Source organism: Colletotrichum spaethianum (assembly GCF_022836535.1).
Source record: "Colletotrichum spaethianum MAFF 239500 DNA, contig30, whole genome shotgun sequence".
NCBI lineage: Eukaryota > Fungi > Ascomycota > Sordariomycetes > Glomerellales > Glomerellaceae > Colletotrichum > Colletotrichum spaethianum.
Genome location: NW_026054800.1, coordinates 259723 through 278169, shown reverse-complemented (window position 1 = coordinate 278169; position 18447 = coordinate 259723). Strand labels below are relative to the sequence as shown.

The following is an 18447-nucleotide window of genomic DNA, read 5'->3' as shown; positions in this document are numbered from 1 at the left end:
TCCGGGTCGCACTGGATCGTACTCTAAAGCTGCGTACCTGTCTGCCTAGCAAACCTCGGTTTCCGAGTTCACTGTAGTGGAATGAGGTAACGCTGAGTAATGTTGACTGATGTGTAAGTTTTGATGGCGGTATACAATCATTGTTTGTTGTTTAATTTCACAGCTGATGCGATCAATTTTGAAGAGGTCATGCAAGTGAAACTCATCACTCGTTCCGACTGCGGACTCGTTGCGGACAGTTGGACCTTGCGCCGTTCAGTCGATTCAGCGCGCACGGTCACCAGGAGCCCAAATGAATAGCTCCAGGCTAACACGTTGTATGCCAGGTTGATGATGCAAAACTGTATATTAGAGCGCACGAACCCCGAACATTAACCGTTTGTACTGGTGAGACGGCTGTAGGGGTCGCTAGGATTGCTTGTCCAGTAGCGTTGTAGTGTCGGAAACTTGAGTCGATTCAGGGACAGCCTTGCTACGCGCGGGAATTTAAGCCGAGAAATACGAAGTGCGGCTCATCGAAATCTTTACATCAAACGACGGCGAGACTTCACGAAATTTCACAAATGGACATGCTGTTTCCAAGAAATGCTTGCATTTGTACAGCTGTAGAGAAACTAAGGTATTTACAGAATGAAGAGAGAATCGAATGTCGTCACTGTTTCCACTACCACTAGTGGTACCCCGACCATGAGTACGTGTGGGTCATCTAGAAGAGCGGATACTGATACCAACGGGACCCAAGTCAAAGGCGACTTAGATCTTGCCGTAGCCAGCAGCGCTGCTGGTGACGGACGAAGCAGCAACGGCGTCGGGGATGTCGGCGGAGCCGAACTTGGACAGGATGCTGGTGTCGGAGCCGGGGAAGCTGCCGGAGTTGGTCAAGCTATTGGCCTGGCAGGCGCGACCGAGCTTAGACTGGCACTGAGCAGCGTTGGAAGAGGTGATGGCGAGGGTAGCGCCGGCACCGCCAGACTCGATGACGGTCTTGATGCCGTTGAAGACGTTGCCCTCAGCAAGGACGTAGCCACCCTCGTCAACCTCGAAGGCGTGACCAGAGGTCTCAGCCCAGTAGTTGTTGACGGCATGGACGAGGGAGTTGCCGTTCACTTTGGGGGAGCGGCCTGGAAAGGATTTAGTTTTCGAGTGCAAGATGTGTTTGAGAAGCTGTTATACTAACCAGAGAAGTGGTGGATGTAGTTATTCTTGAAGGTAATCTGGTCGTTGGAGCCGGCGAAGTAGGCGGTCCAGTAGTGGTAGCCGTCGCAGGTGGCGGAGTAGTCGCTCTGGCCGTCGAAGTCGCAGTTGGAGACGGTCACCTTGCCGGAGGCGGAGGTACCGAGGACAAGGTGCTGGCGGCCGATCTTGGAGGTCTGGAGAAGGCATTGTTAGAGACGATAAGACTTTGAGCCCGGATCACAATGACTTACGGTGACGTGGTCGATCCAGACGTTGTCAGTGTTGTCGAGAGTGATGGCATCACCACCCCAAACATACTTAGGGTTGATGTTCTCGACCTTGATGTTCTGGATGATGACGTTCTTGGCGCTGGCGATTCTCAGACCCCTGCCGACAATGACACCCTTGGAACCGGAGCCGATGATGGACTTGTTGGAGCCGACCTTGATGGGATCAAGGCCGGCCTTGTTGTAGGTGACGGTGACCTTCGGGGCCTTGGCTTGGTAATTGTCGCACCACTTATCCTTGTTGATGGCAAGCTGGCAAGCAGATCCGGTACCCCACGGAGCACAGCCGGACTCGGTGGCGGTGCCCTCAGAATCCGTGAAGTCGAAGGTCTTGGTCAACACAATCACCCGGGCCTGGGAGTCTCCGAGGTACGAGACCAGCTCGTCGTTGGTGGTAGGAGTGACGGCGGCGGCCGAGCCACCGCCAGTGACGCCAGAGGCGAACCCCTCAGGGGTACCGGAGACGGCGACGGCGGCGACTTGCTGGGCAAGGGCCGCAGCGGCGAAAATGAACGACTTGGCAAACATCTTGGAAAATTGAACAGGTTGAACGAAGAAAACAAAAGAGTGACTGCGGAATGAAACACCAGGAGCGTGATCGACTGGAATGGCACGCGGCAGCGACCTGTTATACCATTCAAGCCGCTGCAGAAACTGGGCCGGCGAACCAACAACTCCTGATCAGCTCTCCATCAACATTGTTGTATTGACTGGCCGCATGGTGCTAGCTCCTGACCATCCATGCAGGCGCGTACTACCATAAACACACTTGAACAGAGTATATGACGGGGCTCACCTCTCCACAGATGGAGTACAATGGGAGAAGCAACGATTACCGAATGAGGCAGTGATGGCTGTCGTCTGAAGCGCCATCCCTGATGCTGGGAGAGTGGTCAGGGCGGTTAATGGCACAGACCTAATCAATGTAAAGCTAGATCGACGTAAGACGGAGGACGCCCTGTGTGACATTGATTCTGCCAGGTCCACCCCATCCTCCCACGCGGGCCCCGTCCGGAGTCTAGATGAGTTGATGGGCCTCTCAGAAGCTGTAGGGAAATCCCATTAATGTCCGGTTTGGGGTCCCTCTGAGGCTCCATCGCTCACTTTCCGGGTGAGGCCACCCACCCCTACCTCCCGCAGCGGAGACAAACCCCCCACCACCCGAATCAAAATGAGCCCAGGGGCTCGGAACAATGTACGAAACCCAAAGCACGAGACTCCCGTATCTCAAAACCCAGTGCTCTCTCTGGACAATTAAGCTAGAACATGATGGAGTCGCGGCGAAGACAGCCTGTACGGCAGTTGCCATCGGATATCGGTCCCGTCATGAACGGCCTTGGTGCTTTAGGTTCTCGGGGAAGATTTGTCAGATTGAATCTGCGCGGCTTCCGGAACCCAGCGACTGATCAAGGAGCGACCAGGGAGAGCAACTCGCCAGCGAAGAAACCGTGATGTACGTACTCCCCTTCTGCCGGAGCAGGTTCAGTGCTCAGCCGGCCATGCTTGCTCGCTTTACTTGGGACAGAAAACCTTTACGATGTTTAGGCGGGCCCATTGCCTACAATGCAACCAGGAAACCCTCTCCCCTGAGCCGTTTCAATGTATAGGAGGCAAGACCCGTTCGGCGGGTTCTTGCATCGTTTGGCGAGATCCACTTAGCCAATCATCAGTGACAACCGGCATTGGCCTTGCAACGTGGCATCGGCTACAAGTTCTTGAGGCCGATTATGTCCTCAATTGGAGACGGTTGCAGAGAGCCGTGATTCCCAAATTAATATGACCAAGACGCATGTAGCATGCTAATATGTAGAAGGACGACTGAGGAGGCAACAGACGGCGTTTCCGCAGTCGACCCGGTGGGATGTCATAGCGATGCAGCCTCCCTCTGGGGTTTCCTCGTTCAACTCAGATGATTGCTTCAACGCAATCTCTTGAACGGATCCGGGCTGCCAACAAACAAGTCAGAACCTAGTGTAATTTCCCCTCGGCTCATGGTTTGTCAGTAACTTGGAATAGCTTGTACAAGGCCAGAACCGAAAGAGATTGAGCCGCGTCATCCTGCCAGGTTCTAACCCTTTAAAAAACCTCGTGGAGCCATTTTCGGAGGCTATCAGTGAAAGTTACTGTCAAGTAAAAGCGTGCCAAATCCAGCAACTTGCATTTCCGTGCAGAGGAGAAATCAACAATGGAGTCTCTTCGTTAGGTTTGTCGGTTTGAGGAACCCTGCTAGCAAGAAGGCAAAGGCGAGGACAACAGCACAACCCAATTGTCTCGACAAAACAACAGATTCAAACATATTTCCCCCCCGGACCAGTGGCTCAAGGCCAACCGCTGGAAGTTATCATCGGGTTCTATACCAAGCTGGCATATTTGCTTGATTATAAGTTGATGTTTTGCGCCTTTAAGGTTCTTTTCCATCACTGCGAAACAGCAGGGGTTGACTATTGGCTAGAGAGCATAACAGCCAGTTTTATTGCATGAATGGGGGCTTTACAACAAAATCTGTTATCGATTGGGCGTGTCCACCCCGCAACGCCCGTCTGGGGGCATTACTGCGCACTGCACCGCCAACGTTGGAGTCCGTGTCTTTGAGTTCGCATCCCGAAAGTCAATTTGACTGCCGCCAAGTGTTTTGATGGAACCAGTCCATAATCGCAGGAGCTCTTCTGCCCTGGGGTCCCATCAGCGACGCCCTTGACGAGCAGAACCTTTTTTCTTTGAATGCGTGTTCCGACTGCTGATCGTCATTTTGGGCAAGGTGCCAGCGACCACTCGGGGGCTGACTTGAGAGGGTCCGGTGGATTCCCTGACGCCATCGCCGTACGACAACTGGGGAAAGATTGTTTATCCCGGCACAACACAATCTCAATGACACACGAGGACCTGTCGCCTGGTTTAAGAATCAACTCAAACGCGTGAGGCCCTCAAGATATATTTAAATAGACGAATTGTGTTATAATACCTTGGAACCTCGTATCGGAGCTTGAACGTTTGCCAACAAACCTGTTAAAGATGCCTGAAGCTCAGATGGTGCTCTCAGGCCTTCCTGTCGCATGCGACCCGAGAATCAGGCTTTCAGTTCTCTGACTAAACTACTAGCTGAGGTGAGCTGTTCTCGTCAGTTGAACACAGTGACTGCCCAACTCTGGAACGAACCCCCCCCCCCCCCCCCCGAAGAAGAAGGAAAATAAGGATTGCTAGAGAAAGCGACCTAGTGTAATTGCGGCCCTAAAGACTCTTAGCACGTCGATTCAACTTGCTGCTCTCGCTGTGCAAATGGACTCAATTTGCAGCGTTTGATGCGTTTTCCTTTCCGAGTTGCTTAAAATCACCTTAACCTGCTGTGGCGGTGGCGGTGGCGGTGGTGGGGGCGGGGGCATGAAGCACCGAGACTGAGACCTTTCGATGTTCTCAGGGATCTTTAAAGAGAAGACTCGGGCTTTCAAATGCTCAAAGTCTAGCTCCAGGCTTATTTGGAAACCGTTCGGTAAGGCGAGTGTGGAAATCTGGGGGCTTCGAAGCTGTTACTGACGATACCCGACAACCATCTATTGACCATCCGGTGTATATGCCAGATTGTGCTAACAAGACTCACGGTGCTCGGATCGGCCGAGGAAAGATACAGAAAGACGGTTTGACTCTAGGGAAAGCGAGAGAAATCGGGTGTCTCGAACGTCAATTCAATCAGCTGCTACCATAAGCTCAATAACTAGTCAAAGCCAGGTGGCCTTAGGATACAGAGCTTATAGTTACTATCAAGTTGTCAGCTTGAATTTTGTATGTCAAACCAGGAAAAAAGAAAAGCTTGCATGACGTTTGAAGTCTAACCGAATCTCGGAGAATTGAACCCCAGGATATTTAGCAATCGAATTGCATCCACATTTGTTTTCGAGGTGTCCAAACTTAGAGAGACCGCGAGTTGTGTTGTTGATGTGCCCCTCAGCCAGTGTTGCAACGATCCACCTGTAAGACTCAGAGAACCGGACAAAATATGAGCCAGGCCGGAATCTAGTTATGCGCATATGATTGACCATTATTTGTGACATATATTATCAATCGGATTTCTTGGGTAACCCATGGTATTATCAAGCTTATACTATGTACAAAGGGTTTCTCGGCTTAAATGCCGAAAGAGTGGATCTTCGATGGTGCAAGATTTGCATCAATGGCGTTTGTTGCAGCGGTAGATATAAGCGCCACCAACCAGCAATACATGTTGAATGGCGTCATGGGCTTAGGCCAAGAACTAGACATGGGCATCACGGATGTTCTACCTCGTTTCGAGAAGGCAAATCCTCCAGGACATTGATTACACTGTGGATATAGCGCAATCTAATACCAACCTACACCGTGTTAATACTTTATCACGAATCGTCAGGTCTCGATGCGTCTATCAATGAAGCCCCGAATGAGGACCCCGTCACAATATAGCTTCTGCATGACACTATCGGCTCCTGCCGAGAAGAGAAAGCTTCACTTGACGGCCCTGCATTGAGTTTTGGTTGAGGTGAGCGATATAAGAGCAAAGACGCAGGCATTCGAGATGGCGCTGTTAGACGTCAAACAAATCGCCAGTCTCATCTCATTGACGGCTTGAAGACTGCAGCGGAAAAGTTACGCGGCTTCATTCGGCATCCTAATTATGCACGTCTCTGGACTTTCTGCTTTGGCTTTAGCTGGCGCACTAGCCAACGCCGCTAAAGGTCCTTTCCTCGAACAAATCAACGACTCGACCTGGGTCATCGGAAATGATCACTGGAATTTGACTCAAGGATCAATCTACGCAACCAAGTTATTCTGGGAGGGTGTACCGGGAGCCGATCTTGTGGGTTCGGCCGTCGGCCACTATGTCGGCTACGGTAAGAGGGGCATCGCATCGTAACTAAGATTGATAGCTGACAATATCGCAAAGACGGGGAGAACAACCTTAAATTCACGAATGCCACCATTGCTTCTCGGGGAACAAATTACATCGATGTTAGCTTCTCTTCTGCTGCTGGAGACTTTCACTGGGTCATCTTCGATGACCTGACCGGCGCGTACCAGTACTTTGTCAATCGGGCTCTCCCTGACATCAGCATTCTCCGGACTTTGTGGAGGTTGGCCCCCGAGATATTTCTCAACGGTCGCACGCATCTGAAGGATGAGCCCCTGCCCGACTTCTCGCTCTACGCCAACGCAACCAATGTCCAGGATGAGACCTGGCAACTGGCTGACGGGTCTTTTATCACCAAGTATGACTGGTCGAACGCAGTCAGGGATCGCGATTTTTACGGAATCTACGGACCCAAGGCCGGGTCCTGGTTCATTCACCCTTCAACGGAATACTATAACAGCGACCATTTAAGCCAAACCTTGACGGTGAGCAAGACGATAGTCATGCGATTTGACAGCAGATTTCTGACATGATCTTCAGGTCCACCGGGAGTCCAAGACTGGGGATGCTGTCCAGCTCAATGTTGTTCAGGACACTTCGCACTTCCGGGTCGGTCAAACGGTGGCTCAACCGGCAGGCAAGGTCTGGGGACCTTGGCTCTGGTATCTGGTTAGCACTCACCGATCGCGGTATCCCGTCTTAATAGTCCACTAACATTGGCCACAGAACAATGGAGATGTTGCGGATGCCGCACAAAGGCGCCAGGAAGAGGTCAAACACGTCCCCTACACCTGGTTTAAGGACGCAGCCTACCACTCTCGTGGTGGAGTGCAGGGAACTCAAACACTCTCCGATGGTCGCCCTGCTTCTGGCGCTGCAGTGTTCCTCGGCGACACCGACACAGCCATCCGCCCGTCGATCCAGGGCAAGAATTACTACTACACCACCTATACCAACGACAAAGGACGCTTCTACTTTGATAAGGTTCGCAGCGGTTCCTATGCCGTTTATACTACATCCAATGGCGGAAAGCTTGCCGACGTGTATACCAACTTCACCGCTCCCGTGACCATCGTCAAAGACAAGACTCTCAACCTTGGCCAGCTCACCTGGAACGTTCCTACGGGTAAGCACATCTTCCAAGTCGGTGAGTTCGACAAGAAGGCCAACGGCTTCAAAAACGGCGGCGTTCCGTACCAGCACGGTGTGGCGGCCCAAAGCCCTGCGAACCTGACTTTCACCGTCGGTAAGTCTCAGAACTCGGACTGGTACTTTGCGCAGTCCGCCATCGGAAAATGGACTATCGAGTTCAATCTTCCTGTGGGTGATATTTCCGCCAACCGAACTGCTCTGTTGAGCGTCTCTTTGGCTGGGTACTCGCAGAGTACGGCGCTGGACATTGACGTCAACGGCCAGGTCTACGCTTCCCTGAGTAAGGACAGTCTGACGAGCGATCCGTCTCTGTACCGGTCAGGCAAATTCAGCGGCGAATGGAGGTTCTTCCAATACAAGATCGATACCGACGTTCTTAAGGCTGGAAAGAATACGGTCGGTTTCACGGTCACTCGGTACACCCAGTGGAGAGGGTTCCTATGGGACAGCATCATTTTGGAATGGAGTTAACAAGAAACTGTGCGAAGCTTCATATGATGATATTGGGTTGTCTAACGACTGGTGTTAATCAAGTATTTAGTTATCTGTGTCGAAGCTTGCAGGGCTCTTACCCAGTACATGAAAATCATTTCTCGATGATTTGCACCAAAAAATGCCGTGGGTGCCCTTATGGACATATCTTTGGTTATGACGTATTAGAGATACACAAGGGATACATACCCCTTATATCATCTGCGTTTGACTTGAGTTTATGATCGCAATAGTAGTTGCTTGTTAAGTGATCTGCAGGATATAGTGCATAACGAGCCGTGGCGAAACTACCGAATCTGTTAGGAGTTATTATTGCTAACCTGAATTGAGGCCGTTGCCGTGTCAAGGAACCAAGTCACCATTGTTGGAGCTTGCAGATAAGACGTAACTCCACATGGTTGATAAAAGCCTTTGAAACGCGTAGTACTTAAGACTGATTCTGCGGATGAATGAAAGCAGTGCTGAACGATGCAGAGCTGGGTAATGAACTGTGGCAATCGACACTACCATTGACTGCGACAACCCCGCGTCAGAATGGCTTGTGTATCCCATTGACCCCAACTTTACCACTCTGTCCAGCCTGTGGGGCCCAATGCAGCACTTTCCATCGGTAGAAAAAAGTGGCCTAGTGAAGCCCCGCCACGCAAGCGAAATATCGTGAGTCTTAAGCTCTTCGAGCCCTGGTGGTCTAGCGGTATGATTCTTCCTTAGGGCTGTTCTGCAACGATCCGCATGGAAGAGGTCCCAGGTTCGATCCCTGGCCAGGGCCTTTCTTTTGCGCCATGTAGCCTGTTGCATTATTTTGGTACAGCTGCCGTAGAAATCCGTCGATCCGGGGTTTGTCCGTTGTGACCTGCACACCTTTGCGTGATTGCTGGAAAGACTTTTACAGGTCTTGGCAACCACTTGCCCGCCGCATGCGCGACTGGAAGGCAACCCTTCCATTGATAGTACCCATTTTTATGGGGAAAGGGGACTTTCGGGCGGCGGCCGGAAATACCCCTGTCCATGCTCGGCCGGTCTCGGCCTTGAATGCGGGGGAATCGGGTCAAGATCCGGTGCGGATATCCGATAGTAACCCGTGTTATCTGACTATTATCCCATTTGACGGATACGATCCCGACTCTTGGAAAACCAACATCGGTCGCCATACCCGACTGCTAGCAATAAAGTGCTCGTTGCTTGGTTGTCGTGTTTCTCAAGACTCATTCACTCATTTATAACCTATAAACTGTCATACTCATCTAATTGTGCCGACTCCTTGACCTCTCGATTAAAGATATCAAAATGTCCCGCACCAAGGTTCCCCCCAGCGGCATTTGGGCCCCCGCAGTGACTCTCTTCAACCCCGACACCGATGAGCTCGACCTTGAGGCGCAAGCAAAGTACTATTCTTACCTCTCCGAGACGGGCCTTGCGGGCCTGGTAATTCTCGGTACCAATGCTGAACAGTTCCTCCTGACCCGCGAGGAGCGCAAAGCCCTCATCACCACCGCCCGCAAGGCAACAGGTCCCGATTTCCCCATCATGGCCGGATGCGGAATGCACTCAGTCAAGCAGGTCCTTGAGCTTCTCAACGACGCCAAAGAGGCCGGCGCCGACTCTGCACTCGTTCTGCCGCCCGCCTACTTCGGGAAGCAGACCACTCCTGCAGTCATTGACCGCTTTTTCGACGAAATCGCCGTAAAGACCCCTCTGCCAATCGTCATTTACAACTTTCCCATCGTCTGCAACGGCATCGACCTTGACAGCAGCACCATCGCCAAGCTGGCCAAGAAGCATGAGACGATCGTCGGCGTGAAGCTCACTTGCGGCGCTGTCGCAAAGATTGTCCGCCTGTCCGCCGAGCTACCGGCAGATAAATTCGCTACTTATGGTGGCCAGTCCGACTTCCTCCTCGGCGGTCTCACCTCTGGCAGCGCGGGTTGCATCGCGGCATTTGCCAACGTCTTCCCCCGCGTAACGGTGCAGATCTACAAGCTGCATGCCGAGGGCAAGATCCAGGAGGCATGGGAACTGCACAAGAAGGCCGCCATCGCGGAGCAAGCCACCAAGGCGGGCATCGCGACCATCAAGTACGCCGCTTCCGTGTTCACGGCGCCGCGCGCTGGATTGAAGGGACAGGAGAAGCTGTTCCAGCCGCGTAGTCCTTACTTGCCCGCAAGTGAAGACCAAAAGAAGGCGGTGCACAACTTGATGGAGGAGCTCAACAAAGTCGAGGAAAAGCTTGCGGGTTCCAGCTGAGTGGTTTGACTTTCTCAAAACGGTTGAGCATGTGTCTATCTCAAAGGCGAATGGCTCTGGGCTGGGTGTCAGACTTGATGGACAACTGAGAACCAATCCGTGTCGTTGCACAAAGGGTCGGCAGTTGTTACGGTTGAGCAGCCAACATGGTCATACTGATCCTTTGATAAGACAGATAAGTATAGTATTTGATTTCATATAACTAGCATTACGATTTTAGCTAAGCTCGGTGCCAAGCGAGCGACTGAAACTTAGGTTGACTGACGGCTTTGTAAATGATTATGTGCATATGACACTGGGTACGGTATCCCAGGGATATTCCGACGCCCGCTTCAATGAGCAAAGAGGGTTATGCCGACATTACCGACCACAACTGACGGCGTCGGATAAACCGGTTCTAGATGACAGACCTTTGACCCGACCTCGAGTCTTATCATACATGACATAGGTTGTAGCGTCCACCCCGGTCGCGGTAAGGCATTTCGAGACACTAGCAACGCCGGCAAGTCACAAACAGTTGATGGTACAAGCTATAAAGATGGCTTGTGCAACTTGTCTTGGACGCTGGACAACGTGGACAACGTGGACAACGTAAGCACATCAGAATCTTGAAGTTCTCACACCTCGGTTCAAGGATGCGTTCCTCTGAGGAAAAAGCCAAAGAACTCCTAGGGCTGGACGAAATAATGGGCCTTGAAAGAGGTCAGCCACCGGAATATAACTATTTTTACAAACAAGGAAAACGGTTGGCAAGGCTGGCGAGTTGCCCAGAAGCGAAGGAATGAAAATGACGTTCAAGTGAGGAGAAAGGGCAACCAGACAATTGCATGCGTCCAGGTACTGTCTGGACCTTCTTCATTACAGCCACAATGTATAGCAGCAATCGCAGCAGAGGCCCGTCCGGAAACGGCGAGATCAGCAGTTTAACATCCACTCCGCAAGCTTCCAGAATAGTCATATGTGCGAGAGCAGGAGAGCATGTCTCGCCCCTTCTGAGAATGGCTGGTTGCTTTGACCGAAAGGAGATGAACCCTTGGATGTTCCGGATGGGCGAGACCCGCTCTAACCCAACGCAGCTGTCCCGATAACCGTCCGCCACATCCATCCCCGCATGCGTCGATGTGCTCCTCCAGCTCACAGCAACGGACCAAAGACTTCGGGCAAGCCACATAACGAAGGGGAAGGAAGTGAAGATCTCGCCAAGGTAAACCGGTCTTTTGGGCCCTGCGTGACCATCTTTTCACGCGTGCGAGCGCCCGCCAGCGTGAGACATCTGGAATAGAAAAGCTTACCCAATTCTAAAGTCTGCTTGCCGGCCGGAACGTCGTTCTTGTGCGACAGTCGCGCTTTGAGGCATACGCGGTCTATACCGAATGCACCCAACTAGATGGATTGGTCTGCGTAGTCACACCGGATGTATCCATTTGCGTGACCCCATAAGGGCCCAGAGCCTCCCATACCTACTCACCATCCCTCACGGCCTCAGCTTCTTGATTTGGTCACCAAATTTCCCCAGCCCTACAACCCCTTCGAACGATCAGCCTGGGCTTTTCAAAGTACAAGAGGAGGTATTGATATGCAAGTGGCCTCGTCCCTATCTGTCACGTCTTTATCGTGAGTGCAGTTCGGACAGCATGACGTCTTTCTACGAGCTGCTGGGAATCGCCGACAACCTCGGCGAGGCCAAGCCCCCATTAAACAACAAGCCGGTGTTACTCGGTGTCGTAATTTCGTTTCTAGTGAGTAGCGGAAACATATGCATCGACTTGCGCAACCATGTCTAATAACTCAATCCAGGTACTATCACTTTTATGTGCGATTATGAGAATATGGTGCCGCATCTTCGTCGTACGTGCCTGTGGTTGGGATGATTTCTTCCTGGTTCTCGTGATGATCTCGATATCAATTGGGAGCATTGGCTCTTGCGTATGTATGTTGAACTACCTTGACTTCATCCAAATGACGACTAACACAATTTGACTTCAGTAATGGACTATGGACTCGGGCAACATATGCTTCTCCTTCCTCCCGGACTTTTCGTAAAATACTTGCAGGTAATTGTTTTGCCACCTACCTTGCTAAGCCGTCCTCTCTGAGACATAGAGCAGATTTTCTATATTTGTAACGGGACATTACCCGTCTCGACCACTTTTATCAAAGTTGCCATTCTGCTACAATACCTTCGCACCTTCGAGCGCGGTACCAAGTCTCGCACCTTCACCATTATCGTCTTGACTATCACGGCATTATGGGGTTCGGTCTACATGTTTCTTGCATGGATTCCATGCATACCCATCGCCGCATACTGGGATTGGTCCATACCGCATCAAGCTCGTTGGGGATTCGGAACACAAGTTGCGGAAGAGTTGATCCGGATATATGAGAGTCATGCAACTAGCAACATGATTCTAGACTTAATAATCTTCTGCATCCCACTACCAATGTACTTCAACAACAAAGCAGACAAGACATCTCGTAAGGGCGTTCTTAGCCTGTTCTTGTTAGGAAGTGTGTAAGTAGAAATTTCTTGAACACATAGTAGAACTCGGTTCGCTGACAAAGTTTACAGTGTCTTGATGTTCTCTATTTGGCGCCTCATAGAGCTACTGAAATCCCGAGCCGGAACATATCCGACACTCGACATAACCTGGTACACGCCGCTGCCAATGGTCCTCTCCATTCTCGAAATCGATATCGCCGCCATCTGCGCCTCAATACCCGTCTTCTGGCCTGTGCTACAAAGCAGCATGGGAATGATTTTTGTTACACACGAGATCAAGATCACTACGGAAACCGTTGAATCGCCTCCCGAAGATGACGAATGCCTCGAGTTACCGGGACCCTATTCTGTCTGTCACCAATCGATGACAATGTTGAACGACATGACCGGTTTGATTGACCCCGAAATCTACGATTCATATACACCAGGTCCAATGACAACAGCAACAATGACGGAAGCAAGCCCAACAAAAGAGACAGTAATATTCGGAGCGTACATGAAGGGGAAAACGACATGCGACGTGGAGGCCGGGAAGGCTGACTGACGTTGTCGCTCGTGACACGAAAGATGGAAGGCTTGGCATCTTACGACTTTACGAACCAATGTATATTATACACTATTCATTTCACGATTTTCCAATCGTGAAGTTCTTGTACAACTACTTGAAACAAATTCTGATGGCCCCCAGGATGAGGATTCACCTGTTAAGCGACATGTTCTGAATACAGATCATGATTTCCTGACATGCTAGTCGCACATGAGAGTGAATCTAGACCCTCGATCTGATGAAATGAGGATTACAGATTCGAAGGAGGTACGGCTCATTTGGCATGTGAATGTTTCTGAACTCGTATCATTTCTTCAAACTTACTTTGCCCTTTTCCTTTCGTGAAGACTAGCCTCGTCGCCGGATATGGTAAGTCGTGTTGACAACGGGGCTGATCACCACCCGAGCTAGACTTGAAACGTTGCGCCTGGTTCACGGTATTGTCTCAGTCGGCGTTTGCTTCTATAGAAGAAGATTATTGATAAATGCCGGCCAAAGGGACTGTCTGCTCTGAATTAGACAATGATTTGATAGTGGGACAATGCTTATAAGAGCAGCAGAACTAACACTAAGTGTAGTTCGTAATGTCGGTCAAATGACTCAACTAGTCACTCTGAAGCAGAGTAAATGAATCGAGCAACTCCCAGAGCGTTCGGAGGGATTCGAGATCTCAGCTTGTGAACAAGAGATTGGAAAGGATATTCTCTAATGGATACACCATCGGGTACCCAAAAACAGACTCAGGAATATAAGAAGTGTGAATTAAATTTCCCAAACTCCAAAGATGCTTTATAATATAGTACGTACGTACTTCGCCGTCTAGTTTGCTTCAACAAGCGCTCCCCAAGCGCCTCCACCAGGTGACTGAATAATAACCCTCTCACCTGCACGAAGCTTCGTCGTCGCCTTAGCGCCCAGGTTGACGGTCCTGTCCTTACCGGTCATGTCATCCCGGACGATGACCAAGTTCACTCCAGCCTCTCCGTCGCCACCACCCTCCATACCGTAAGGCCGACGGCTTCTACGCTCACTAAGAATCGAACACTGAACCGGTACACGGAACTCGATCTCTCTGATGGTGCCGTCGCCACCCTTGTTTTGACCCTTGCCACCAGAGTTCTCCCTGAGCTGGAAGCGCCTAAGGATACATGGGTATCGCTTCTCGAAGACTTCCGGGTCCGTGATTCGGGTGTTCGTCATGTGGGTATGGACGCCGCTCTGACCGACCCAAGTAGGACCGGCACCGGCTCCGCCTGCAATCGTCTCGTAGTAACCGAAGCCATCCTTGTGCTCGCCAGTGACGGGGTCTTTGCCACCTGTGCCGAAGGTAAGGTTGTTGCAGCAACCCTGGCTTGCAGCAGAAGCCCGGAAGGCCTTCAGGACCACATCCGTGATGCGTTGAGAAGTGAGGACATTGCCGCCAACCACGGCAAGACCAGCGCCGGGGTTAAGGATACTGCCTTCAGGGATTACAATGTCGATGGGAGCCAGGCACCCCTGGTTGAGGGGAATCTGGGAGGAAATGAGCCCGCGCAAGCAGTAGATGATGGCAGAGTGCGTGATGGCGATGGGGGCGTTGGTGTTACCGAGAACATGTGGGCCTGTGCCGGTGAAGTCAAAGGTTGCGGAGCCGTCAGAGGCGATCGTGATCTTGAGAGAGATCGGAGTACCATCGTCCATGTAGTCAACCGCAACGAGTGGCTCAGAGCCGAATTTGGTAAGCGTGGACTGCATCAACTCACGCACAGCGTGCTCCGCAGTGTGTTGAATTGCATACATGTATCGGTGAACAGTAGCGAGGCCGTTTTCCGTGATGAGAGCCTTTATCAGGGAGATGCCCTTTGCATTGGCAGCAATCTGGGCATTAAGATCGGACAGGTTGTCTTGCAGTCTTCTGGTGCCTGAGCAACCCTCATACTGCGCGGGCTCCTCGAGAAGCAGACGTCGGACCTCGTCCTCGTTGAAACGGCCCTCGCTGACCAACTTCGTCGACTCAATAGCAGCGCCTTCCTGCCAGAGGGCGTATGATGTCGGTGGCATAGAACCGGGCAGGATACCACCGATGTCTGCATGGTGCCCTCTTGAAGCAACGTAGAAGGCAATTTCCTCTCCATCAAACACAGGTGTAATAACCGTGATGTCAGGCAAGTGGGTGCCACCGCACGAAGGGTGGTTCGAGACAAGAACATCGCCGTCCCGAAGCTTGCCATTCCACAGCTCGTGCTGATAGCGCACAGCAAACTGCATAGATCCGAGATGAACAGGAACGTGAGGAGCATTGGCGACAAGGCCACCATCAGGGCTGAAAATTGCACACGAGAAGTCGAGTCGCTCCTTGATGTTGGTTGACACTGCAGTTTTCTGCAAAGTCCGTCCCATCTGCTCGGCGATCGACATGAAGCGGTGACCAAAGACGGTCAGTTGAACGGGGCTGAATTCCTCCTGTTCGCCGTCCCTCTTGATGACTTTCTCTTCGAGCTCACGGTCGATGACAACGTAGCTCTCAAGGACTGTGGCGGTTGTAGACGGAGTGACGAGAATCGTCTGGGTGTTGTCAATGATCAAAGCCGGGCCAGAGATGCGAGCGCCGACAGGGATGGTTTCGAGCTGGTACACAGCGGTGTCGAGGTGTCCGTGACCCTCGAAGTAAACACGGTTGGCGGTGCTGGGCTCGGGTCTGGAAGCTGAGGAGTCATCGACAGCTTTCATTTGAGCAAAAGGGCTCTTCTCCACCTTGGCACGAGCTGCACCAGTAGCTCGAACTCGGATGTCGTCGACAATGATGGCCTTCTCAGGGAAGTGGAACCCAAACCCGCGACGGTGAGCATCCTCAAATTCGGTCTTGAAATCCCAATCAGCTCCCTTCAAGATCATGAGAGAGCTACTTGATCCTGCATATCGCATATTGAGATAGGTGTCATGCGTGATGAGGTCTTCGGTGAATCCCTGCTTCATCAGTTCCAAGGAGGCCTGAGAAGAGAGCTCCTCGAGCTGCTTTTGGATGCTGTCCTTGGTCTCCTCAGAGTAGGTGATGGCAGATGGCTTCTGAATCTCATGGACAACGTCTGCGAGTGACATGCCATAAGCTGAAAGGATGGAGGAGTACTTGTGGATGATGACGCGGGAGATGCCAAGAACAGTCGCAACGGAACAGGCATGCTGACCTCCAGCACCGCCAAAGCAAGCCAAGTGATGCGCGCCAGCCTCGTAACCACGAGCTTCTGTCAACGCGCGAATCGGGCTCGCCATACCCTCGTCGGCCACCTTCAGAAAACCAAGGGCAACTTCCTCGGGAGACAAAAGAGAGAGACCTGAAGCCTCTCGGTCCTTGTTAATCTCGCTAGTCAGCTCCAAGAATTTGGCAGCGGTGACTTCTCGGTTAAGAGGCTCGTTCTCCTTGGGACCAAAGACTTTGGGGAAATACTCGGGGATCAGTCTTCCAAGGAACAGGTTTGCATCCGTTACGGTAAGTGGGCCACCCTTGCGGTAACATGCTGGGCCAGGGTGTGCTGAGGCAGACTCGGGTCCAACGTTGAAGAGCCCATTCTTCCAGGTCAAGATGGAACCTCCTCCGGCAGCGACGGTATGGATATCGAGTTGTGGTGATTGTATAGCAATGCCGGCAGTCGTAGTCTCAAAGACGTGGTCGTACACACCCGCGTAACGCGAGACATCTGTGGAGGTTCCGCCCATGTCGAAGCCGATCACCGGCTTGCGCTCTTCATCATCCCAAGAGGTTTGTGCATAACCAACAACACCACCGGCCGGGCCGGAAAGGATGGCTTTGAGGCCGCTGAACTTGCGGTAGTCCACCAGACCACCGTCCGATTGCATGAACTCAATGCGAGTTGCGGCTGCACCGAAACCGCCTTTAAAGTTGGCGGAAATCGAGTCGATGTACTGCCGGATGACAGGGGTGAGATATGCGTCAGCCACGGCAGACATACCGCGTGGCACGACATTAATCATGGGCTGGACCTCCGAGGACAGAGTCACTGAGAAGCCCATTTCTGAAGCTACTCTTCCGACCAACAGTTCGTGGTCTGGGTAGGCGTAGGAGTGGATGAAGACGATGGCAATAGACCGGAAGCCTTGGTCTCGAATCTTTTCGAGCTGTGTCTTGATCGCCGTCAAGTCTGGTCTCTTGAGAACGCGGATAGTCTCCCCAGTGACTGCCGTAACCAGCTGAGTGTCATCGGGCGTTGGATTCGTCTTGATAGACGCAGGGTCCTCTGTGTAGTCTTCCATCGTGATGCGCTCGTCAACTTCAACAACCTCGTCAAAAAGTACCTCTGGCCGTGTGACGGATAGGTCGAAGATGTTTGGACGTGATTGGTTTCCGATTGCTAGCAAGTCACGGAAACCCTTGGTCGTGACCAGGGCCACGCGCTCGCCTTTTCGCTCGAGAAGGGCGTTTGTGGCTACCGTGGTGCCCATGCGGATTGACTCAACGTGGAATAGGTCAAGCAATTGACCCCTAGGTAGCGTCTCTCCTGTCACCATCTCCAGAATTCTACGAATGCCTTCTGTCGGGGCATCCCGGTAGTTGGCAGGGTCAACAGAGAGAAGCTTGAGGATGATATCCCCTCGGCCAGGGATAGAGGCGTGAACATCGGTGAAAGTACCGCCTCGGTCTATGGAAATGCGGATGCGATGTGATTTGACCGTCATGATATGTGAATGCGGCTAGGTGTTGCCGCAAGAAGACGTGTTAAAGTTGAAAAAAGATAAGTGGGGGTATACAGAAGACCTAAAAAGTGTAACAACGATAGGAATCAGAATTGGGACAAGAAGTTGATGATATTTTGTATAAATGTTTGTACTGGGGAGGACTTCTAGGTGTCTGTCGTGATCATGTAATAATTCGCCGCAACGTTGAGAAGATCGGGAATTGGGGGCTCGGATGGGAGCCGCGATCGGGTGCCCGCTTAGCCCTCAAGCTACCACTCCATTTGGCCCCGTCCAGTGTGGCCAAGGCCTCCAAATTGGAGTCCATCGATCAGAGTTCATGTGGCCGGCAGCAGAAAATGCCACACCTCAGCCGTGATAGCCATGTCGGCTTTTAGTCGGCCATCGCCAGCATGAAGCAACGGGCGACTCGAAGTGTGAGGTGCGTCGGAGTGGGTCCCCGATCTGAGAAAGAGCGAATGAGAATGATGGTCTTGGCCGATAC

At 51.8% G+C, this 18447-nt stretch overlaps 4 protein-coding genes and 1 non-coding gene across 5 annotated transcripts; 3 read left to right on the top strand and 2 right to left on the bottom strand.

Moving 5' to 3' along the window:
• Positions 1 to 753: 753 nt before the first annotated feature.
• On the bottom strand, positions 754 to 1991 carry ColSpa_09738 (putative pectin lyase C; the record flags this gene model as incomplete). The annotated part of the gene is made up of 3 exons (XM_049275950.1): positions 754 to 1121; positions 1178 to 1370; positions 1428 to 1991. The coding sequence occupies 3 exons, from the start codon at positions 1989 to 1991 to the stop codon at positions 754 to 756; spliced, it is 1125 nt and encodes a 374-aa protein (XP_049131907.1).
• Positions 1992 to 6105: 4114 nt separating this feature from the next.
• ColSpa_09737 (rhamnogalacturonate lyase A) lies at positions 6106 to 7962 on the top strand (the record flags this gene model as incomplete). Its single annotated transcript, XM_049275949.1, has 4 exons — positions 6106 to 6322; positions 6376 to 6824; positions 6880 to 7008; positions 7066 to 7962. The coding sequence occupies 4 exons, from the start codon at positions 6106 to 6108 to the stop codon at positions 7960 to 7962; spliced, it is 1692 nt and encodes a 563-aa protein (XP_049131906.1).
• A 698-nt stretch (positions 7963 to 8660) lies between these two features.
• Positions 8661 to 8752, top strand: ColSpa_tRNA_265. Its single transcript has 2 exons — positions 8661 to 8696; positions 8717 to 8752. It is a non-coding gene; the product is annotated as a tRNA-Pro (tRNA).
• A 518-nt stretch (positions 8753 to 9270) lies between these two features.
• Positions 9271 to 10227, top strand: ColSpa_09736 (putative 4-hydroxy-2-oxoglutarate aldolase, mitochondrial; the record flags this gene model as incomplete). Its single annotated transcript, XM_049275948.1, has 1 exon — positions 9271 to 10227. One exon carries the CDS (start codon positions 9271 to 9273, stop codon positions 10225 to 10227), a length of 957 nt encoding a protein of 318 aa, XP_049131905.1.
• Positions 10228 to 14093: 3866 nt separating this feature from the next.
• On the bottom strand, positions 14094 to 17945 carry ColSpa_09735 (uncharacterized protein; the record flags this gene model as incomplete). Its single annotated transcript, XM_049275947.1, has 1 exon — positions 14094 to 17945. One exon carries the CDS (start codon positions 17943 to 17945, stop codon positions 14094 to 14096), a length of 3852 nt encoding a protein of 1283 aa, XP_049131904.1.
• Positions 17946 to 18447: the final 502 nt, after the last annotated feature.